Source organism: Erpetoichthys calabaricus, chromosome 1 (genome assembly GCF_900747795.2).
Source record: "Erpetoichthys calabaricus chromosome 1, fErpCal1.3, whole genome shotgun sequence".
Taxonomy (NCBI): domain Eukaryota; kingdom Metazoa; phylum Chordata; class Cladistia; order Polypteriformes; family Polypteridae; genus Erpetoichthys; species Erpetoichthys calabaricus.
Genome location: NC_041394.2, coordinates 173,363,726 through 173,388,684, shown reverse-complemented (window position 1 = coordinate 173,388,684; position 24,959 = coordinate 173,363,726). Strand labels below are relative to the sequence as shown.

The 24,959-nt window shown below is 39.0% G+C and overlaps 1 protein-coding gene across 2 annotated transcripts in view; it reads right to left on the bottom strand.

Annotated features, from left to right (window-relative positions):
• cchcr1 (coiled-coil alpha-helical rod protein 1) overlaps positions 1-24,959 on the bottom strand; it is a 144,364-nt gene that overhangs the window by 54,793 nt on the left and 64,612 nt on the right. For both annotated transcript variants that reach the window (XM_028808466.2, XM_051931961.1), the window contains exons 11-12: positions 13,200-13,306; positions 12,904-13,016 (exon numbers count right to left, since the gene is read on the bottom strand). In XM_028808466.2, coding sequence (XP_028664299.1) covers positions 12,904-13,016; positions 13,200-13,306 — 220 coding nt within the window. The remainder of the gene's footprint in view (positions 1-12,903; positions 13,017-13,199; positions 13,307-24,959) is intronic.

Sequence of the window (24,959 nt, the reverse complement as noted above, 5' to 3'; positions counted from 1 at the left end):
CAACATTTTAAAAAATATACTAACTTAAATTATCTGCCGTTACCCTGGTTACTTGCATGTAGAACATCAGAATTTGTGGAAATGTGAAAGTGAAACAATAACATATTCAGATTAATTCAGTAGAGAAAAAGCCAAGCAAAATGACACCTTTTATTGGCTAACTAAAAAGATTACAATATGCAAGCTTTCGAGGCAACTCAGGCCCCTTCTTCAAGCCTCAGTTGCCTCGAAAGCTTGCATATTGTAATCTTTTTAGTTAGCCAATAAAAGGTGTCATTTTGCTTGGCTTTTCTCTACATTCATAATGGCTAACACGGTACAACACCCTAGTACTACAGATTAATTCAGTGATATTTAATGTACAAATTCATATAGTGAAACATTTTTTTCTCGTATACTATATACATGCAAGTATTATTGTAATATGGCTAATCAATTAATCCAAGTCAGGCTTCACTCTGAAGTTGTTTCCACTTGCGTGACTCAGAATTTCTCAGTGTCCCATAAACCCCCCAGGGACCAATTCTGGTCAAAATCAGTTAATAAACAACTGTATCTATATTGTTTATGTGTCAAGGGGATGAAATTAGGGGAAGGAGTGGGGTGTCCTGGTTTAATGTTAAGTCTATTTTGTCTATATGTTCATAGACTGTAACAAAACTTGGTCAAGATCGGTCAAAGAGTTAGGATTGTTGAGAGAACATACAAACATTCTGTTTTGTATATACAGATTAGCAATTGTTTTTTTGTTTTAAAACTTTAGTATGAACCTTTCAGAAGACGATTTCTGTCCAGAAACTGGGCATTTTAAATGAGGTAGTTGTAACTGTCACTTTCTTGTAACTTTATATTTAAAAGAAATTCAAATCCAAGGGTGCACAACTTATTCTGAATTGACATAAGAACAGTTTTGATGTGAACAAGCCAATCAGCCTTCTCACAGACCATATAACTTTAAGATTTGAAGATCTCTAAATTACTACTATAGACCAGTGGTCCCCAACCTTTTTGACAGCAAGGACTACTTTATTAGATTCAAATTTTTCCACGGACCGGTCGGGGGGGGTAGTTAGTTGGGGGGGTAGTTTTATACACAATTTACATAACATTTCTATTATTATTAAAGTTATTAAGCAGTTCGCATACGTTTGCAATCTGAGATTTTTCTTCTTTTTTTGCATATAACAAAGACATATGCTTTACATTTGCCAATCCAACAGATTGCACATCACAAACATTAACACTGCAATCTTTTTTTCGTGTCTGCCGTTTCTATAGGAGGGTGACAATGAGTTAAATTCCAATGGATGTTTTTTTCAAATGTTGACAAGCAATAAGCAAAAGGAATCACTGAAAATCACAGACAACAAAAACAGCAAAAAAAAAAAAAAAAAAAAAAACAGTACGAGGAAAGTTCGAAGAAAGAGATTTTTTTACAATGTTTCTGTTTGCCGATCGTTGTGCAAACGTGCACAACTGAGCTGCGACTACAGATCTAACTGCTCTGTGGATGATTCGTTCAAGCATTTCAAGGTCACTTCGTTGTAATGAAAGCATCTGTTGAATGTACTTCGTAGTAACGTGATTTCTATAGACTCATGTCATATGGGGAAACTGTCGGGACCATAAAAATACTTTGTTGTAATAGTCTCTCACCTCGGTCTCTCTCCTCTCTCTGCACCGCTGCAAAGCCCCGCCCGCCAAGCGTTCTGAAAAGTCTGAGTGAGTCGCCGGCAGTTCTCTCGCGGCCCGGCTGTCAGACGGCTGCGGACCGGGGGTTGGGGACCCCTGCTATAGACCATAATGACAACTTGTATCCTTGTACATATCCTTCTCCGCAGACAGCAAGTCCACTACTAGTACTTCTCATAATGTGTGCTTAATTTTTTTGACTTTCCATTTTGTATTTATATGTACAATAATATTTTTACATCCTACACTTGTTGCACTTATTTACATTAAGTGTTATTTACTACATATCTACGAGTTCTACTCAGGTCCTACTGTAAATGACCCAATTTATTCTAAGATATCTGGCATTGCCATCTGCAAATTTAACCAACTTGTTAGTTAAAATTTTATGAAGAAACATTGAATAAAACACAAGTATACTTTTCTTGCATCCTTACTGTGTTTCAGCCACTTTACCACCTACCAACAACCTGAACCTTGAATTTTCACTTTTTAGTTTGCTTACTCACTGCTTAAGAAAAGCTTTTTGAAAATTAAGATTAATTAATATTCACTAAATAATTTCCAGATCACTTCGACATGCATGGGACTTTAGACATGCTTCCCTTTGGAATCAACTATATTTGAACACAACTATATCCACTTCAGCTTCTAATGACTGCTACCAGGGACAAGGAATTACTAGTGTTCCTCTCTTTAGATTATAAATTCAATTTCTCAGCGACATAATCTGTAATTACTTCCCATCTGTCTGAACTCTAAACAGACTGTTTTGGTTAATTCACTTTAGCATAGTGCCACTAACTTTGTCATTTTCCATTCATTCATTTTATGCCCACATTTGTTGCGATATCACATTACCATGGCAGTCACAGTAACTGTGACCGAGTGTCTTTATGGTGCTTTTGTATGTGCTGTACGGAATAATAATTATATATAAATATTTGGACTACCTTTTATTAATTTACTGTAAACATTGTACACCTTGAATTATGTTTTTATATTCATACTTGTTTACAATATATTCAACCTTTTTGACCTTGATATTTTGCTATCTACCATTTCTGAACTGGTAATCGGGAAAACTAGTGAGGAGAAACTTAGTGTAAGTGGCGTAAGGTCTTGATTTGGCCTAGTCTAGCCTTTTTAAAGGCCTCTGCCGATTTATTTTATTTCAGCCTTTTAGGTGAGTTTGCATATAATGCATGAGGCATCAATTGCGAAAGCCTGTCTGTCCATTCACCTGTCTGAATGCAAAACAACTTCTCCAGTGGAATAATTTTGTTGAAATGTGAAAATTCTTCAAGGAGTTTTGCCACAACAGTTCATTTTCTTACAGATATCTTAAACAGATTATCCTGTACAAAGTTTCATCATCTCCCATTGAAAAGCACTGGTGAATCTGCAAACTTGTCTTGAAACAGAGAAGCATTCTGTGCGGCTTCAACTACAAATTAGTTTACTCTTTCAATTTTACCGATTAAACCAACTTATATATTTTGCACATTTTCCTCTTTTACAAATCCAAGAGCTGCTACTGATGGAGAACAGGCCCCCCAAGTACAAGTTAAGGAAACACCAGCAGACAACTTGTGGGGCAAGAAAGTTACTAGCTGTCACTGGTTGTTTGGGTGGACGGCTGGGTGGATGGTTAATCCAGCATCTGCAAGTACAGCTGGCCATGCGCGGAAGCGTTTTGTTATCTGCACATTGTTTCTGCTTTATGAAGTCCTCCCAGAAGCTTGACCACAAACAAAACAGAACTAGTGCACCAGCATTTCACTCCTCCCAATGCATTAAGCCAGTGTTTACCATGGACTGGCACCAGTCCATATACATTTTATGCCAGTCTGAGAAAAGACAGCATAACAAGCATATTACCCTGTTACTACCTACTACTGGTCCTCTAAAAGCCATCTATAAATTATCGCCTGTCTATAGAGCTCTGCCACTAGTAAAAAAGCAAGCAGCCCTCTCTTGTATCTATTGTTAATTGATCAAGCCACTAAAACCCCAGAGGGGACTGCTGCTCTTTGACTGAACGTTAATCTAGTTTCTCGAAACTTTCATGAATGAAATCCCAGTCCATGAACAGATTCTCTAACTAAAAATAGTCCACTTGCCAAAAAGTTTGAAAACCACTGTAAGTTAAACTATCTTCCAAAATGTAAAATTACAAAATACAAGCAATGAAAACAAAATGTTATCTAGACATGAATGAAGTACCTTGTGGTGTGACTATTTCACTGACACTATAATTTACTAGGGTGACCATACATACTGGTGAGAGGAACAGCCCCAATTTCAGGCTGTGCTTCTCAATAAATGACAGAAAAATATCAAAATGTCCCAGGTTTAACAGGCTGCCTATGTAGTGAAAGTTTTTCAGTGCCACAAGCATTGCTTCTGCGGAACAAACATCATATTTTCAACAGTGTGCATGAAACTCAAAGATGGAATGCTGCTTTATTAACTACCTGTGTTATATTTAACCAGCACATGCAATGAGGAACAAGAAGCACACACACACAGAGCACCACCATTTATTTGTTTATACTTCAATCACTGTAGGGAATCGTGTTTATTTGTGAAAGTGTGTCCTTAACCATTCACTGTTGATGATGAGATAAAACAGACATTAAACCAATGAAGAGGAGCTTTATGTGTGGGCATACATGCCACACAAGTGTCCAGGGGGGTATTTTCCGTACGTCGCTTAAATCATCCGAGATCAGATGCCTCATCTTGGATGAGTTAATGCCGGTGAAACTCATCCGGGATAAGTCGTTTTTTCAAACGCAGCCGTGTAGTAGATTAGTCGAGCTGGATCTAATCATCCGAGATGAATGCGCGCGCCCGCGCTGATTGAAAAGCCCATATATATGGAGTCTATGAAACATGATCAGCAAGTCTTTGATAGGCTGTAACAAAATGACGAAAGAACGGGCGCATTTTTTTTCACACAAGCTGTGTGTGTGTGGATGTTAGTTAGTTAGTTAAAGGATTTCAAGATTTAATATGCACAAGGGGTAACATTGCAAAAGCAGCTCAAACCAGAAAAGACGGCAGGCAAAAAGTGGCCGAAAAAATAACGCGTGTGCATTGTACTTACTGAAAGCAGCATTTCATTTCCTATGTGTCAGATTAATTATTATTTAATATGTCATAATTCCAGATCAAACGTGAGCACAAGGAGAACATGGGAACAGGTTAAAGTGAAGTACAAGAATATACTTCAAACTGGTAAATATTGGTATACAACTATTTAAAGAATTGTTGACATAAAGAATCATATATAATGTAAAGAACATTAATTTTAAAGCTAATAAGAAGGCAGACAAGCAAAAAATAGCTGGAGGTCCACGCGGTTCAGACCTAACCCCTGCAGAAGAGCTGGCTCTCCAGTAAAATGCCCATCGCCCTGTTTCTGAGGTCATTCCAGGGGGAAGTTCCTCCTCAGAACCAGTGGCAGGATGCAGTGGTCACTTCATTTCAGGTAAAGGATGGTCATTGCATATACAGTGGTGTGAAAAACTATTTGCCCCCTTCCTGATTTCTTATTCTTTTGCATGTTTGTCACACAAAATGTTTCTGATCATCAAACACATTTAACCATTAGTCAAATATAACACAAGTAAACACAAAATGCAGTTTGTAAATGGTGGGTTTTTATTATTTAGGGGAGAAAAAAAAATCCAAACCTACATGGCCCTGTGTGAAAAAGTAATTGCCCACCTGAACCTAATAACTGGTTGGGCCACCCTTAGCAGCAATAACTGCAATCAAGCGTTTTGCGATAACTTGCAATGAGTCTTTGACAGCGCTCTGGAGGAATTTTGGCCCACTCATCTTTGCAAAATTGTTGTAATTTCAGCTTTATTTGAGGGTTTTCTAGCCTGAACCGCCTTTTTAAGGTCATGCCATAGCATCTCAATTGATTCAGGTCAGGACTTTGACTAGGCCACTCCAAAGTCTTCATTTTGTTTTTCTTCAGCCATTCAGAGGTGGATTTGCTGGTGTGTTTTGGTCATTGTCCTGTTGCAGCACCCAAGATCGCTTCAGCTTGAGTTGACGAACAGATGGCCGGACATTCTCCTTCAGGATTTTTTGGTAGACAGTAGAATTCATGGGTTCCATCTATCACAGCAAGCCTTCCAGGTCCTGAAGCAGCAAAACAACCCCAGACCATCACACTACCACCACCATATTTTACTGTTGGTATGATGTTCTTTTTCTGAAATGCTGTGTTCCTTTTACGCCAGATGTAACGGGGACATTTGCCTTCCAAAAAGTTCAACTTTTGTCTCATCAGTCCACAAGGTATGTTCCCAAAAGTCTTGGCAATCATTGAGATGTTTTCTTAGCAAAATTGAGACGAGCCCTAATGTTCTTTTTGCTTAACAGTGGTTTGCGTCTTGGACATCTGCCATGCAGGCCGTTTTTGCCCAGTCTCTTTCTTATGGTGGAGTCGTGAACACTGACCTTAATTGAAGCAAGTGAGGCCTGCAGTTCTTTAGACGTTGTCCTGGGGTCTTTTGTGACCTCTTGGATGAGTCGTCTCTGCGCTCTTGGGGTAATTTTGGTCGGCCGGCCACGCCTGGGAAGGTTCACCACTGTTCCATGTTTTTGCCATTTGTGGATAATGGCTCTCACTGTGGTTCGCTGGAGTCCCAAAGCTTTAGAAATGGCTTTATAACCTTTACCCAGACTGATAGATCTCAATTACTTCTGTTCTCATTTGTTCCTGATTTCTTTGGATCTTGGCATGATGTCTAGCTTTTGAGGTGCTTTTGGTCTACTTCTCTGTGTCAGGCAGCTCCTATTTAAGTGATTTCTTGATTGAAAACAGGTGTGGCAGTAATCAGGCCTGGGGGTGGCTACGGAAATTGAACTCAGGTGTGATACACCACAGTTAGGTTATTTTTTAACAAGGGGGCAATTACTTTTTCACACAGGGCCATGTAGGTTTGGGATTTTTTTTCTCCCTAAATAATAAAAACCATCATTTAAAAACTGCATTTTGTGTTTACTTGTGTTATATTTGACTAATGGTTTAAATGTGTTTGATGATCAGAAAACATTTTGTGTGACAAACATGCAAAAGAACAAGAAATCAGGAAGGGGGCAAATAGTTTTTCACACCACTGTATTTGTCCTCAATGTGTACCACAGGTATGTTCCATGTAGCCCTCTTTTTTTGTTGGGTCAGTTGTAGGGAATGTCATATCCCTAGAACCTGTGTCTGACCAACGAGATATTGACGAAGGTCAAATATTTGATGAAGACACTGTGTCTGATTATTCATAAGGAGGAGAGGTACATTTTTCCAAATCAAACTCCACTCTGATCAGTCCCATGTGCCCCAATCACATTTGGAAATTCTGGGTAATGAGATTGTTAGGCTGATTGTAAGATTCTTTATGGAACTGTGGGTGTTTTTACCTGTGTATTACCTACCGGCAATGGCATGAAACGCCTCTTTTATTGTCTGCACACGCAGGTGTCCAAGAAAGACTATGAAAACCCGAAGGAAATATTTCAGAGCCAGACAGACTTTACGAATTGCCTGGCAAACTGCACTTTTAGATAGATTTTCCACATCGCCTACAGTATATAAATAAAGTACCGCTTGCAAAAACCTCAAAGCAATGCATACTGTCTGTGTGGTTGTGAGATCCCGACTTCGCCAAGTTTGACTTCGAATATAAGGTCCTAATAAATTTTTGAGGTACAATATTCCCCCTCGGTTAAAGCGGTATCTTTCGAATAGAATTCCTCTGGGAGCAATAAAGGATCTTGCCGATCCCGCAAACCCCTCTCTATATGAAATTCTCTTCTTATAATTTGCACACCAATATCAATTGGTCGCTCATTCATGAACAGTGAAGTCATGACTAAATTAATTCCACGCACGGACACTGATTAAGTGTGTGAGCTAATCCTTGTTTACATCGAACAAACTTGCTCCGAGCAGGTTTGAGGATTTGGATGTGTTGCTATGACAACACATCCAGCAAGAGTTTCGAAAAACCGAAAGATCCAGGATCAGGCCAAATCGTCAACAATTACATCCGGCTAAACGACTAATCCACATATGAAAAAATACCCCGCTGGTGTGAGACTTTGAAAATATGCTCACCCTATTATTTACCATCATAGTGCCACATACACCTGATATCCATAATAGTCAGTCGCTGTAATAAAGTTTGCCTTTCACTTCTTTTATTCCCTAACATTTGTCATAACTGAATAGCTTTGCAAGTCCCGTTTCATTAAAAAGACTACATCCAGACATGCTGTAATTTTGAAATAAATAAATAAAAAGCTTTCTATTGAGGCTGTGTTAATTAGCACTTATAAATTATCACTGTATATCAATATAGGTGTGTGTGTGTGTCTGAGTATCAGTGGTCTCTTGTGATAAACAAGAGTCCTGTCCAGGCTTGTTGTCAGCCTTTTACCCAGTCCCAGTAGGATCGAGTCTGTCCCCACCAACTGTGGGACCTTATATAGACAGGTGTGTACCTTTCCAAATCATATCCAATCAACTGAATTTACCACAGGTGGACTCCAATTAAGCTGCAGAAACATCTCAAGGATGATCAGGGGAAACAGGATGTACCTGAGCTCAATTTTGAGCTTCACAGCAAAGGCTGTGAATACTTATGTACATGTGCTTTCTCAATTTTTTTATTTTTAATAAATTTGCAAAAATCTCAAATAAACTTTTTTCATGTTGTCATTATGGGGTGTTGTGTGTAGAATTCTGAGGAAAAAATGAATTGAATCCATTTTGGAATAAGGCTGTAACATAACAAAATGTGGAAAAAGTGATGCGCTGTGAATACTTTCCGGATGCACTGTATATTCTTATCCAGATGGTTTGTACATATTAAAAATCATTCCCTACTTAAACTGTGGTGGGCAGGTGCCCTGCCCGAGGTTTGTTTCCTGCCTTGCGCCCTGGGATTGGCTCCAGCAGACCCCCCGTGACCCTGTAATTAGGATATAGTGGGTTGGATAATGGATGGATGGATTCCCTACTTAAAACTATCCTTAACTAATCAACTCATACACCTCCTAAGTACACTAGTGCCCCTGTGGCTAAAATGCAGCCTGTCATGGTGGTATAGCTCCCATCTGTTCGAGAATGGAGTTCCAGGGTACCACAAACCTACACACTTTGTAGAAGTTAAACACAGATCTCCCATAATAATACTCTGCTCTTCAATCACTTGAAGCTAGCTACTATATGAGCCTTTATTGGCACCAAACCATTTTTCACTCTTGTCAACTTCCCCAGGTGACTGACATACCTTTCTCTCTTTCTGCCATGATTCAGAGAAAATCTATCAGTATACCCTCCCCAACCTCCAGCCTAGCTTGAACACTCCCCAGCTTGTGTTTGGTGTACAGTGATCCCTCGCTATATCGCGCTTCGCCTTTAGCGGCTTCACTCTATCGCAGATTTTATATGTAAGCATATTTAAATATATATCGCGGATTTTTTGCTGGTTCGCGGATTTCTGAGGACAATGGGTCTTTTAATTTCTGGTACATGCTTCCTCAGTTGGTTTGCCCAGTTGATTTCATACAAGGGATGCTATTGGCAGACGGCTGAGAAGCTATCCAACTTACTTTCTCTCTCTCTCTTGCGCTGACTTTCTCTGATCCTGACGTAGGGGGTGTGAGCAGGGGGGCTGTTCGCACACCTAGACGATACGGACGGTCGTCTAAAAATGCTGAAAGATTATCTTCACGTTGCTACCTTCTGTGTGTAGCTGCTTCGTGAAGCGACATGCTGCACGGTGCTTCGCATACTTAAAAGCTCAAAGGGCACGTATTGATTTTTGACTTTGCTTTTCTCTGTCTCTCTCTCTCCCTGCTCCTGACGGAGGGGGTGTGAGCTGCCGCCTTCAACAGCTTTGTACCGGCGGTGCTTCGCTTACTTAAAAGCCAAACAGCCCTATTGATTTGTTTGCTTTCCTCTCTGTTTCCTTTGAAGAGGAAGATATGTTTGCATTCTTTTAATTGTGAGACAGAACTGTCATCTCTGTCTTGTCATGGAGCACAGTTTAAACTTTTGAAAAAGAGACAAATGTTTGTTTGCAGTGTTTGAATAATGTTCATGTCTCTCTACAACCTCCTGTGTTTCTGCACAAATCTGTGACCCAAGCATGACAATATAAAAATAACCATATAAACATATGGTTTCTACTTCGCGGATTTTCTTATTTCGCGGGTGGCTCTGGAACACAACCCCCGCGATGGAGGAGGGATTACTGTACTTCATTTAACTAGGATTTATTTTATATCCTTAAATTCCTTCATCTCTGTTGGGTTTACTTGTTTAGTAATAACAGCAATGACATTAGTTAAATATTTACTTCCCATTCAACTGCTTCTGATTAACTTCATGTTTGCCCTGTACTGCACTACACCAGCTTCCCTTCTAAGCCACATGTGTGCCAATGAAAAAGCAGTCAAAAAAACCTTTTGTACAGAAAAAAAAATACTCTCAATTCAATTAGGCTTGCACCAGAAGCTGCACAGCTCTCAGCTCAGCACTCACTCCAAAAAGAGTGACATGGGAGTAGACACGAAACTGCAAGCGGGTCGGACCTGGAGAACTCTTTGATTCCAGATGGTTCATTGGAACTGTAAATGGGCTTATTATCCCTGCTGTCAACTACCCACAGCGAGTCAGCGGCAATGACTCCAACCAGGCTTGTTATTCCACCCGTGGAGCACGGAAGCCCAAAACAAAAAGTCCAAGCTGAAGGCAACAATCACTGCAATGATTAACGCAATAACTACCTCTCTCAAGGGGGACATAAAGGAGCTAAAGAGTAATATGAAGAAGGTTACAAATTATACGAACGATATATGGAAATATGTAAAAGACATAAACAAGACAAAAGAGAAGCTGCTTAGGATATTAAAGGCCAAGAGAAATGTTTAAGTAATCGCATTGAGGCAACCTTTAACGGCATGCTAGAAAAAATTGAGGAAAAAAATACAGGAAAATGTGAGTAAGTTTGAGAATAAATTTAGAGAACTTGGTGCACAGCTTGAAGAGGTGAAGCAAATGTTCACAACTCGTATTGAAATAGTTGAACAACTGGCATATACCGTTGACAAAAAAGCAAAGGCGACAAATTCAGAATGCAAAGTACTTAGAGATAGACTAGCTGAACTGGAAGATGGATACAGAAGGAAGAATATCAGAATCGAGGGACTCCCTGAAAACCTTGAAAGTCCAAAGCGAGTGAAATTCATAGCTGAACTATTTTCTAAAATAACTGGAGAAGACTTCAATTCAGACACTGAGATATCAGCAGCTTACCACATACTTGGATCGAATACGTCAAAACCTAGAAGCCTTATTGTACGTTTCGAAAAATTATATAAATTAAATTTGATGTCACTTCTCAGACTGAAACAAGAGATTATATTTGAAAATAACCACATTTCTATTTTCCCTGATTTCTCAAGCTTGTTATCACTTGAAGCTAACTACTACAAGGGTCTTTATTGGTACCAAACTTTTTTTTTTTTTTACTCTTGTCAACTTCCCCAGGACACTGAATTACCTTTCTCTTTGTTTCTCTCTTTCTGCCATGATTCAGAGAATTTTGTTTTCTGCAAATGAATCCAGTAAACTTGTACATTAAGAGTGTAAAATAGAACCTTGTGGATCATTTGATCAAAAACGTGCCGCATTTTACAGCATTAAACAGTGAATACGGAAAGCAAAAATCAGCTACAGCCTCTTGTATCCTGCTAAATTGAGTCCTGGCAAGGCAAAAACGATTTTACCTGCAATTGGGTCCATTCACAATGAGACATTTGCCATAATTATACATTCTATTTCCTTCTTGGCTATTTTTACATTTTAATTAATATTTTTTTTCTCCCCAAAGGGGACTATTTAACAGCATACCATTGGTTTGTTGTATTAGGATTGTACTATCATATGTTATCTGCTTTTCCATGGGTATTGTTTAACATCATTACCTGGGTTTATTCTATCAGGACGGTTAAAGATTATATTCTAGGTTTATAATATTTGGTTTATATTGCAAATAGATATCTCTACTTTAATCCTTCTACTCCGCTGCTGCTGGGGGGCTTGTTTATTTTGCACATGCTTTTTCTCTAGATATGTAAGAGGACTGGGACTTCGTGAAGTGTGGTCTAGCCTCACGTGGGAAAGCAAAATGGGGGAGCTGGGGAGAAAGAGAGCAACCTATTTCTAATCTATCCTTCTGACCCTTACAGTTGTAAGTGCACAACAATAGGTTTCATAGTAATAACTCCAGGCAAAATTAGAAATTAAGGTTAAAGCTAACTTTCATAACAAAAAGAGTGATGTTACCATGCGCGCAGTCTCATCACCACATCTTGGCCGTTTTGTCCTATGGTATATTAAAGAAATAGGCCAACATTCTAAGATTTCTTTTCTTGGATTGTTTTTAAATTATGGGTATCAAGAATTTTATTTAAAAAAAAAAGTCTGGTTGAATATTTCATAGCTTTTTCTTTTACACCTAATCTAAGTTTGACATGAACAATGACATGAAATGTGCATGTTGGTGATGGAGGAATCTTTCCTTTCTGTAACAAAACCTTTTACACATGTTTTGGAAAAATTAAGGATGCAAAAACAAGTATAAACAATGGCACACAAGGCAATATATTAAGTATATGGCAGCCAATCAAGAGCATCCATCCATCATAAGTCCCACTTATCCAATTCAGACTCGCTGGAATCATACAAGAATAGTGTGGTACTTTTCAATATTTAAACACATATGCATAAAGGCAAACAGAAAAAATAAGAATAAAATATATTGCTCCAATGCTTATGGAGAGAAATTCCATATATAAAAATTTGTTTGTGTGTACATTTATAATCAAACACTGCGCAGCTGCCACAGTGGATCCTTTAACACAATTCTTTATCTCAATCTACAACTTATTCAGTTCATTGTTGTAGGTTTTATTTCACCAAGAATTATTCTTCTGTCTTGTTTACCACTGGTTCCTTAAGCATCAGGAACTAGGAAGTATGGCTTTATCAATTTTAAAAACTGCAAGTGAATGCGGTAAACTTGTACATTAAGAGTGTAAAATAGAACCTTGTGGATCATTTGATCACAAATTTGCATCTTCATTTTTAATACTGGAATATTTTTGAATCTTTCTCACCATGAATTGTGTCAATCCTTTTGCTAGCAAATGTCACTCTTTGTCCAAGAGTAAGCAAACAACATTCGGATGAAATCATTTTAGATTCCACTTCAAGAAAGGTTTGCCAAAACCTAAAGAAAAAAAAAGAGTTAACAAGCTTCAGTGAGTATTAAATTACCACGAATATTTCTGTGTAATACTAAACAAACGGTAGGCATACAAACTCATTTAATTTTTCTAAACAGGATGTTGCAAAATCATGTAACAATGACAATTATTTGAATAGTGGTATAATGTTTTAAACAAATACTTACACAGTTACACTGTCTTTTAGAAGAACAACTGCATTTTCTGCCTCTTGCACACGAACCTTTAGCTCCTGAGCTTCAGCTTGAACTCTGACCATTTCACTGTTAAGTAGCTACACCAAATAGCATGGGGAGGGAGAAAAGCCATTAACTTTGTTATAAAATTAAAATATTATTAATATTTGTTTCCTGTTTGATTATAAAAGAACATGGTGAAATCATTTAAAATATAAAGATCATTGAAACTGTACCATAGTTTCAATTGAATGTTATGTGTCAATTACTATAGCATTGCAAATTTAATAGATAAATAACAAATGAATAATTTATTTGAAATTATGATTACTTTTCACTAAAGAAAGCTGAACAAGAATTCAAACATGACATAAATTCACTCCTTACTCAATAAAATGTCTGTATTTCTACCACCGAATGGTATTAAATAAATAAATAAATAAAGTACTCTCTCCATGTCAGCAGTATACCATACAAGATCCTCTGAAAATTGAGGATGTTGCAGACTTACCACTGAATCAATGAAAATCTAGGGAGTGAGACAACTCTAATATTTATCTGCTCTTTTTTTTTATGGCTGCAGGTACACAACAGGTGTTCATTTGAGTCTTTATCCATATAAAGTACCTGTGAAATGCACAGACCATTGTTGCCTGTACATGGGTGGCTGGTAAGCAACTAACCTGAATCTTTTGCTTAAAGTAAAACATGACACAACCAAACCAAAAAGAAACCAGATTGCTAGCTTCAAACCTCTACCTAAGTACTGCATATTCTGAATGTTCTTCTTGTGCTAACATGTGTTTTCTCTACATAATGCAATTCTGTATGATTTTGAAAAAAATCTGCCAGGGTTTGGAAGAAAATAATTTGTTTAAAAAAATTCTCCCCTTAAAAAGTTAATCATTTCCTCACTCAATTCAAATGTCTGTAAAATACACATACACACACACCTACGTACGTACGTACGTATGTATTATATATATATATATATATATATATATATATATATATATATATATATATACACACATATTAAGGCGGATGGCTGGGGCTCTTGCCCATCTGGGATGCCTGGAGCATGAGAAGACCAGGGCCCTCATGTATAACGCCGTGCGTAGAACTCACACTATAACATGGCGTAAGCACAAAAGCGGGAATGTGCGTACGCACAGAAAAATCCAGATGCAGGAATCTGTACGTATGCAAACTTTCACGTTCTTCCGCTACATAAATCCCGATCAGCGTGATAGGTAACGCACGTGCATGCGCCTTCTGTCGCGCCCCAACTCCTCCCAGAATTATGCCTCTTTGAATATGCAAATCAATATAAATAGCCCTTAAGCTCAGCCTTCTGTGAAAAGACAATGGGAAAAGCACGGGGGAAAATATAAGAATTTCAGCGAATACCAAGTGGAGGCAAAGGACCAACATACTATTTGTTGGAAGTTGATCAAGTGACAGAGTGTCGGAGAAACACAAAAGCTCAAGTTCACAAAGTTGCACAGTGCCTGAAATAAAAAAAGAAGTCACATATCAAAATCGCCATGAAAAGGCGTGTCGTAGCCCACCGTCTGAGTGTCACATGAAAGCTTATTTGGGTACAGACAAAAAAAAAAATAGGCACACAGTGGGGAAAAAAGCACGAAATGTCAACTTTAATCTCGAAATTTCCACTTTAATCACGTAGTTTATTTTGCCATTAAAGTAGAACATCGTAAAGTTCATCTTAAAATCGTTTAATTTACTAGTTTCTCAAATCCCATCGTAACTAAAGTAGCACATTAAATGCTTTGTTCTGTATTTGATCTTTTTTGTGCTCTGTGTGTGAGTCACTACCTGCTTCTTAAACGGGCTTTCTCTTTCTCCGACAGGACACATAATCCATTGCATTTGTGATATTACAGCTCTCTGAATAATTAAAATACTGAGATGTATACGTGATATCTTGGTTCATGATGATAGGAATGAATGCATGTTATTAAACATGGGAACACGGTGGCACAGTGCTTGTTCATGTCTCATGCAAGATGCTTTCTGCACCATGCGCGACCTTCGATGAAATAATTTATTACAGAATTTAGTGCTGGGCGGTATACCGGTTCATAACGAAAACCGTTTTTTATTTTTTTTATGATATGGATTTTTCTTATACCGCAACACCGGTTTAAATTGCCTAAACGACGTTCGGAATATGGTGCAGCGGGAAACTGTTTAAGTGGGGACCTTTTTCACTGCTACACCGCTAAACACAGATTTGTTGCACTAGGGCTCTTTTTCACTGCTACACCACCAAATAGTGGGCGGTAGCATAGGCATGCCACGCAGTGAAAATGGACAGAGAGCATTCCAAAACTGAACTAAAAGTAAAGTTGAACATGTGATGAACAGAAGAACTTTTGCCGAAAAAAAGGAGTCGCATCCGTCGCCTGGAGATACTTTAGTTTTAAAAGGTCAGATGTGTAAATACTGTTTGTATACTACTGGATAATACTGCAAGCCAAGTTGTACTTGTTTTTGTACTTGCTAGTGTGTGTTTTGCTTGTATTCATTCTGCGATGTGCTATCGACTCATTCAGAGATGGGCGCAACTCTGAATGGATGGCATAATTAAACATGTATAATGAAGATATTTTTAAAGTTCTGAACACTCCGTCGGCTAAGTTAATAACTAGTTTTAATTTCACAAAGACGTTTATCGTGTGGTGATTGGTAATTATCGTGTGGTTTTGGTAGAGAGCAGGAATATCATGAAGTGAATGGATTCTGTGCGGTGATTGCTGCAGGCGCCTGCTCTTAATGCGGTGGAAGTCAGTTTAAGAAGCGTAGTGATTAACGACTGGGTTGGGGAACACTTAACACAAAGTATTTGATGTGCTGCATTAACTTGTGACGGGGTTTGAGAAAATCTAGTAAATTAAGCATTGATTTTAGGATGAAGTTTAGTTTACAACATTCTACTTTAATTATAAAATAAACTGAGAATAAAGTGGAAATGTCGACTTTAATCTTGACATAGTCAACATGTCGAATTTATTCTCGACATATAGTTTGTTTTTTTCTTCACAGTGGCCCTAATGCGCTTCCATAGGGCTATACCACAAACAGCATTATAAATGCAAGTTGCAGTTTTTATTATTTATGTATATAGCTTAGCTTGAAGCAAGGTCCATATTAATGCAGTTTGCCTAAATGATGGTACAGTTGGTAAGATGTCATCACCAAGATTGCACTTGTTTTATTTTATTTTAATTTGGTGAATACTGTGTAATGCACCTGGGCTTGAAGCCTTGAAGTAATGGTGCAACTATCAGTAATACTATTATGTATTTAGTTTAAATATTATGCAGTTTAATGATGGTAAAATTGTTTAAAAAGTCACTTTAACGTGTCAGTGGACAGAGATTGTTAACATTAACAGAAAGTGTAGTTGGTTTACAAAAAATATTTACTATTTATTCCTTTTCTAAGACGTGTTCAGTGCAATTCAACTTTTGACAAACATCTCTGGATATTTTACTAAGTCTAAATGCCTCTTTGGATGGTTGAAAATATGTTGTCAAAATCATAGTTTAAGCTTTTGCAAAATTTGTTCAATTAAAGGTTCTATATTTTGACTGCATCTGTCATGCAATGTGATTCCTTCTCTTTAGTGCCACCCCCTTGAAAACTATCACTTTATGAGGCCATGCAAACCTGGATTAATACTTGTGTGCACATTAAAATGTCTTTTTGTACGATGTACAATTCTCATAACAGTCTAATAGGTTATTCTTAGCCAGTCTACTGCAGTAATTGCAGTGGAAAATGTGGTTAACATCCACTCAATGCATGGGGAAAAAAATACTGTCTAATACCGTGAAACCGGCAGAATTTAGAAAAATACCGTGGTATAGAATTTTGGTCATACCGCCCACCTCTAACAGAAGTACTGTCTCTTTCAAACATACTAACCTCCAATTCATGTCCTTACTTTTCTTTCTCCAAATACCCAATCACCACACAATCAGCTCTGTAATAGACGTGAAGCCATCTGTAAGCTTAGAATGCCAATTCTTCAAAACTTTTAAGGAACATTGAAATATCTTCGTAGTACATGTTTAATTATTCTATCCGTCTATCCTTCCAGTGTCGCGTCAGCACCAGCAAGAATACAACGCAAAGCAGGAACAATCCCTGAACTAGCTAGTGCTGCGGCACCGTGTCCTCACATGTTTAATTATTAACAATATAGATTATTTAAATGAAGTTAAAGTTTTATCTGTATAATATAATCAACATATTTTGCTGCATTTCATCTTAAAAATGTATCGTCATCATATGTAAATACGCGTTTTATAAAGTGGCGCAGGTTGTGCAATATTATAACTGTAGTGCAAGTTTACAGTGGGGTAATTGTACTTATAAGTACAAACAGTTCTACAAGGAGCACTTGATGGACTGATTGAGTGCGTTTATAGTTCTTGGAATGAAACTGTTTTTGAACCGCGAGGTCCGTACAGGAAAGTCTCTGAAGCATTTTGCCATGGCTGAGGCAGCGTCTGCTTCGTGCTGTATACCGATAATTCTCTTTCCAATCAGCTGCTGCTGTGATTCCCCACTCAGATACAGTGATATAAATACTCCGAGTGGTGCAGTGAGAGTAAAATGGAAAAAGATGATCTGCTGTGGCAACCCTTAACGGGAGCAGCTGAAAGAAGAAGAAGATGCAGTGAGAGTTACAACGCTAAAGCAGTTATGGTATTTGGAATACTATGGCTATTCCCTGGACCATTATATTGCTGCAGGTTAATTACAATCAGATGCATTACACTAATAAACAATATGCAGTTAGTTTCAGTGTATTTATAAAGCCGCGTCAGGAATGTGGATCTAAGAAAGAAAGGGTAACCATACAGGAACAGTAGCACTGCTTTGACGCTGGGTGCTGCCAGTCTGCAAAGCTGAGTGGAGAAATTGCGTACGCCAGGGTATGAGGTACGATGGAAATATGCGTGGCTTTACGCCAAGTTTAGGTTTTATACATCGCGATTTGAGTGTGGAAACATTCATACGCACCATTTCTGTGCGTACGCACAGTTTATACATGAGGCCCCAGGAGAGAGGCAATACGTGCCCTGGGACACGAGAGGGAGCTTGGACGATTCTGGAGCCATGGTCTGCAGCACTTTCACCACACCAGGAAATGCTGCCAGAGGAGAATCCAGGTGCACCTGGAGTGCTTCCGGATGCCCATGCAACACTTCTGCCACACCGGGAAGTGCTACAGAAAAATCGTTAGGGAGCACCTGGAGCTCATCCGGGAACAATATAAAAGGGGCCGCATCACTCTATTCAGGAAGCTGGAGTCGGAGGACAGAGCTTGTGAAGGAAGGAGTAGCGGTGGCAGAAGAGAAAAAGAGAAAGAAAATAGAGAAGAAGAAAAGGACCAAGTTATTGTTGGTGATTGGAGCACTGTGTATGGTGCTGTACTAGGAAAGAGATCACGAAATAAAAAGCGTGAGTTTTGTAAGTGTGCCTCTTGTGTCTCTCAGTGTCAGGTTGAGTGGCTGCTACACCCTCTACAGGTGTCACACTGGCATAATTGGCAGGATTTTCTGGCCGTTTTGTAAGGCAGGGACCTGCATTAAAAATCTGTATGACGACACAACACAGCAGCGTGAAGCACCGGTGCACCTTTCGGATCACCGAAGGTCCACAGATGCACCGCGCCCTCTGAAGGAAAAGAAAAAGGCCACATGCAACCCAAACACAGTAGGTTACCTGAGAGGTAGGTATGCCGATGCCTGGGATGACGGCAGGAGGAAGTCCAGAAAGAGGAGCCGCAGTGGTGGAAAGAACGCCTGGAGCCTTGTCCCAACCAGATTAGTCCAACGGAGGAGGGGCGATAGAGGGCCTGAAAACCCTCCGAGAAGCAGGTAAGAGGGTGAAGGGCATGTACCGGGATCCTGTCATTAAGTTTGTACAAACAGGGATGGTGAACCTCCACCCTACTCCAGAGAGGCCCAGAGAAGGCCTGCACAGAAGATGCATGGCAGTAACAGCTCCTAGCCAGTGGTTAAATACGAGCGCTAACTGAGTTCACTGCCAGTCGAAGACATCGACCTGATCACAACTGTACGGGTGATGGAGGTTGTCCTTCAGCCCGTTCAGTGTCTTTTGCTGTTCTTGGATTTCTTGCAGGACACCATTGAGATGTTGTAGAGGAAGGTCAACGCTCCCCTGACAGCAGTGCAGGAGTGGAGAAGGTGGTGCGGCGGTAGATTCTAAAGCTGACGTAATGAGTTGGTTTAGGTAAGTGGCGCTGGTACCATATATAATAAAGGAATGCCTAGCAAATTGAGCCGGGATGTATCTGAACAGACTCGAGTAGCAAGGGGTCCGATAGTAGACCGTGGGATGACAACAGATCATGCCGTATGGGCTGAAAAGGGTGAAGTGCAGGGTCAGGGACCGGCTTGTATGTGCTGGCACCCAGACCGCCTCGCCCCAAGCGCCCGCAGCAGTCTCGTCCAGTTTGAGAGGAGTGCAAACAGTGTGAGGTCTCTCTTGTTCCCATAAGGGGATCCAGGCTGTTACTACACCTCAAAGTAAAGGGAGGCCCCAGAGAAGGAAGACAGGGGCACCCAACAAGGTACAGTGTGAGCCTCTGTGCTCACTTGTGGTAAAGAGCTGCTCTCCATATGGCTGGGGAGTAAATCAGAACCTGGCTGGGGACGAGGCGGAGCGGAGTTACCCAGCCTGTATCCATGACCAGAGGGCATGGGGACATGGAAGGAAGCACCAGTGCTTTAACTGCCAAAATCTCGGTCACAAGTGGAGACCATAAGAAATGCCATGGGGTGGCGTTACGGCAGCGTCTCCCCACCCTTTTCTGTTTATATTTTTCAGGGTGGATCTGGTGACCCACCCTGTTGGAAGATGAGCTTCAGCTGAGGGAGGGGCTGTGTAGTGGACATGTGGAGTGTGAGAAGACCAGGAGAGAGGCAATACCTTTCCCGGGACACGAGAGGACACTTGGACGATTCCAGAGCCATGGACTGCAGCACTTCCACCACACCAGGAAGAAGAAAAGGACTGAGTTATTGTTGGTGATTGGAGCACTGTGTAAGGCACAAAGAGATCAAGAAATAAAAAGCGTGTGTTTTGTAAGTGTGATCTTGTGTCTGTCAGTGTTGGGTTGATATATATATTGATATATCTATTATATAGTATGTGTTGGGATGGGAAATTTGCATCATGGATGTGCAGCCAACCTGTTTTTTTTTGTTTTTTTTATTTGATGGTAATAATGATATAGTGAGTGGCCTACTCTTAGACGCTGCATCCTTTTTTGCAGTTCAGAGGTGGAAAATGATCTCATGGAGATGTATGGCTTGCAGTTACTGCTGGTAAACAAATGCCACCAGCAGTAGAGCACCACTGACCAAGCTGTGACTGTAATCTTGCTCAGAAAAGGGGCTGGCGGTAAAGGAAGAAGGGGAGATGCCCAACACAGGAAAAGGAAATGGGGTGGGGAGTTGCACGGAAAAGTACGCTGTGAAGTTTAAGGTTTCTTTATTTAGTCATGTTTACACAAGAAAACATAAAATTTGCCTTCTCAGTTGCATCTAATAACACAGAATGAAATAAAACAAACAAATTGAAACAAGACAGGTTAAGGTAAGGCATTTAGATAATACATATTTACAACAACAACAAAAAAAAAGTTACTGGATATATATCAAAACCTTAATCATTATCTCCGATATTTCTTATTGAAAAGTCGAATGGCACATGGAAGAAAGGAATTTCTGGAGCGATTTGTGTGGGTTTTCAAAGCGACTATCCTTCCTGATTTACTGAAGATTAGTTCTACATGTAATGGATGACTGTCATCAGTTGAGATGATTTCCAGTTTCTTTAACATTGCCCTCTGACACACACTAGTCAAATCATCTACATCAGCCCCAATAACTTTAGCTGCATACTTTGTAATCTGCTTGAACTTTTTTGAGTTTTGGTTTGTCAGACTATTAAACCAGGCAATGAAACTGAAAGTGATCACAGACTGGATCATACTGCGATAGAAGGACAACATGAGGTCCTTGTCTACTTTAAATAGTTTGAGTTTATGGAGGAGAAATAAGCGCTGGTTGCATTTAGAAAATTATTTTTTTGTATTTGTATTCCAGTTAAGATTGTTATCTAGGTAAGTTCCTAAGTATTTATATTCAGTCACTATTTCTACCTCCTCTCCCAGAACTACAATAGGTGAACATACAGATTTCTGTCTCTTAAAATCAAATATCATTTCTTTGGTTTTTTTTTTTTACATTCAGAGTGAGAGAGTTTATTGCACCAGTTTACCATACAGTCCACTTGATTTAGTTAGTGCCTTTCATCCTCCCCAGATACACGTCCTCCTATGATCATGGTGTCATCCGCATACTTGATAATGGAGCAGTGGTCATTATTCTGTCTCAGGTCACTTGTGTACAGAGTAAACAGTAATGGTGATAAGACACACCCCTGCGGACTTCCTGTGTTTGAATGAATGACTATTGAAAAGGCGTCCTGTACTTTAACTGTCTGTGAACGATTTAAAAGAAAGTCCTGAATCCACAGTGTAATAAATGGGTTTACATTCATACTGTTCAATTTCCCAATCAGTATATGAGGCTATATAGTATTGAACACTGAAGAAAAATCCAAAAATAGTGCTCTGACATATGAACCAGGCTGATCAAGAAAGGTATAGATTTGATGTAAGATAACAAGCAGAGCATCTTCCACACTTCTGTTTGCACAATAAGCAAATTGATTGTTGTCTTGAAAAGACTTTGTCTCCGTCATTAAAATGTTTTTCACCAAATGTTCAAAGCATTTCATTGGGATAGAGGTAAGTGCCACTGGTCTGTAGTCATTTAAACAGCTTGGCATAGAAACCTTAGATACAGGGGTAATGATTGATTGTTTCCACAGATTAGGTACAATACCACAGGTCAGAGACCAGTTAAAAAGCAAATGAAAAACTGCATGATTTGTTTTAACCTGCTGCAAGCCTTTCTCAACTTCAGTTAACCTGAACCCCATCACAGCAGAATTTCTGGCGTTTGTATAAAGCATCTCCTTTATTTCTGTATTTTGGGTGCTGAAATCACTTGTTTCAAATCTGGCAAAAGTTATTCAGTTCATCTGCTAAAAGCTTGTGGTCTTTGTCAGCTGGAAAAACCACATTCATTTTAGAGCCCAGTCCTGTAATTGTTTTTAGTCCCTTCCAGACCTGCTTTGGATTGTTATCATTAAACCACCTCTTGATTCTTTCCCCATACATCTTTTATTTTGTTTAATTAACCTGTTAATCCTTTGCTGTAAAATTCACTTATCTATCTTATTTTCTTGATGTTTCCAATAGTAATACTTTAACCTCTTTAGTGATCCATGGCTTACTGTTTGGGTACGCCTTGACAGTTTTTTCCTTAATGATCAAAGACTCAAAGAAGTTAGATGACACTTGTTGTTAGCAATTGTGCTATGTGGCTTTGGGTGACTGAAAACGTTCCTTAGCTGAGCTGCAGCAAAGAAACTACCCACTCTACCTCTACAGTACATAATTTACGATATTACCACTTCTTTTCTGTACAATTGTGCAGCCTGTACAATTCTTTGCTGCTTGTAATAATTTAAAGTTAAACATAACTCTGTGTTACAACTTTGACTGGCCTTGGCTTTCAGAGTAAAGCTGAAATAGATTTTGCTTGCATTATTATGCTGTCATTTATAAGCTTTGCTTTAAGAAACTAAGTACTAGAAGTGTTTTGTAGATTTGCTGTAGTTGAGAAGAAATGTGTCTCTTTAGTATTTTTGTTTTTATTTAATAGAGATGTGCACAAAAAAGGATGTTTGTCTTTAGATTATTTCTAAAAATAAAGTCATAAAATATTTTTCAAACCAATCTTCATTGTGTAATGATTTTATTAACAAGAAACATTCATGCAAACACACAGAATGGTTAAATTGATGGTAGTTGATAAAGATTAAAAGGGCATCAAGAAATACAAATAAATAACAAAAACATGTGGCATAAGGCTGCGGTGGGTTGGCGCCCTGCCCGGGATTGGTTCCCTGCTTTGCACCCTGTGTTGGCTGGGATTGGCTCCAGCAGACCCCCGTGACCCTGTGTTCAGATTCAGCAGGTTGTAAAATGGATGGATGGATGGATGTGGCATAAGGACAAACCTCCTTTTGGATTTGACTTTCATCGTGACTGAGTTTACTTTACAGACAGTTCACAAAGGATGGAAAGAAAAATAATCAAAAACAAGAAGATAACAATTATGCACACAGACAACAATGAAAAAAATGAGCACCCACAAATACAGATTAAGTCCACCCAAAATGTATACAAATCGGAAGTAAACAGTCCTTACTAATATTTACAAACTTAAATGCTCTTCTCTCTGCTCTACCAACTCAGAAGTAAAGAAGTGTCTATAAGCCCATACTGTAGACCCATCAAAAGACAATCCTTGGCAGTCTGGAACTATGGTTTTATAAAACTAGCCATCATGCCTATCCAATAGCCAGCAACATCAAGCCATGCACCAGATGTCCTCATCTGATCAGGCGTGGTTTCACTATATTAAACCTCAACCTTTCTCTATGTGAACAAGTAATTGCAACCATGTTGCACTGGTTGCTTATTCACCTCTGCTGGTTAAGTTATGTGGTAAACTTTCACCTATTTCACTTTGTCCTTTCTTTCCCTATGAGTGTATTCCATTTGCTAGCAACCTCTTAACTCGGTTCCCTGCACTTTGATTCCTGCATAGGCTTTGGACACGTTCTTTTCCGTCAGACTGCACCAATTTGTGAGCATGCCTGGAGATTAAGTAGCAACATTGAACACATACCTTGGTATAGTGTCTGTTCAATCCCGGAGAATCCCTGTGACTCGCATGCCCTCAAGTTAGTGTGACAACTCGGAAAGGAATGCCAAACCCACACCATGACATTCTACCTCGATACAGCGCTAAAATAACAGTAACTTTTACCTCTATAACTATTTAACATAGCTATAATAATCTCTACTTTTAGATTGACTGCAGACTCAGCTTATCACATACCATTCCTTTCTCAGTTAAGTCTGCCTGCAGGTCCCTTGGAGTCATATGTGGGTTTTGCTTTGCTTTCCTGCAATGTATGCTGTATATGAGCCGTTCTCTCTTTCAATTATCTTGGTCTTTCAGATTTTGTCTTAATGTCCATAGTTCCTGTTAATTGCCATTTCTTAAAGGTACTTCAAACTGTGGAAATTACAAGCTGGAAATGCTCTGACAGCATTTTAAAGCCTTTAACTGGTTTGTAGACGTCAACTAGTTTACTTTTCAGATCCTCAGTCAAGTACCTACAACAGCCCATGGTTGCTGAGTGTTGCACAGAATCAAGGAATGTATATGGGTCTGGAATTTTCATCAGCTGAAAATTTTAAATTACAATCTTGACCAGACTAATATGTAACAAGCTAAGTCAGAAAAAACTAAGGACCTAACGAGTTCCTACACCTTACAATTGAAACGGTACCCAAACATTTGCAAATACCATATCTGCTCTTTATTTATTATTTTTCAATTCATCAATTATATTGTAATTATACTGTACATTAACAATTTAATTAATATATCACGGTTTTAATATATGTTTGCTACCAAAGATATAATTTACTACTTTAACTTGAGATGTCAACAAACTATGTTATTTAGCCTGGGC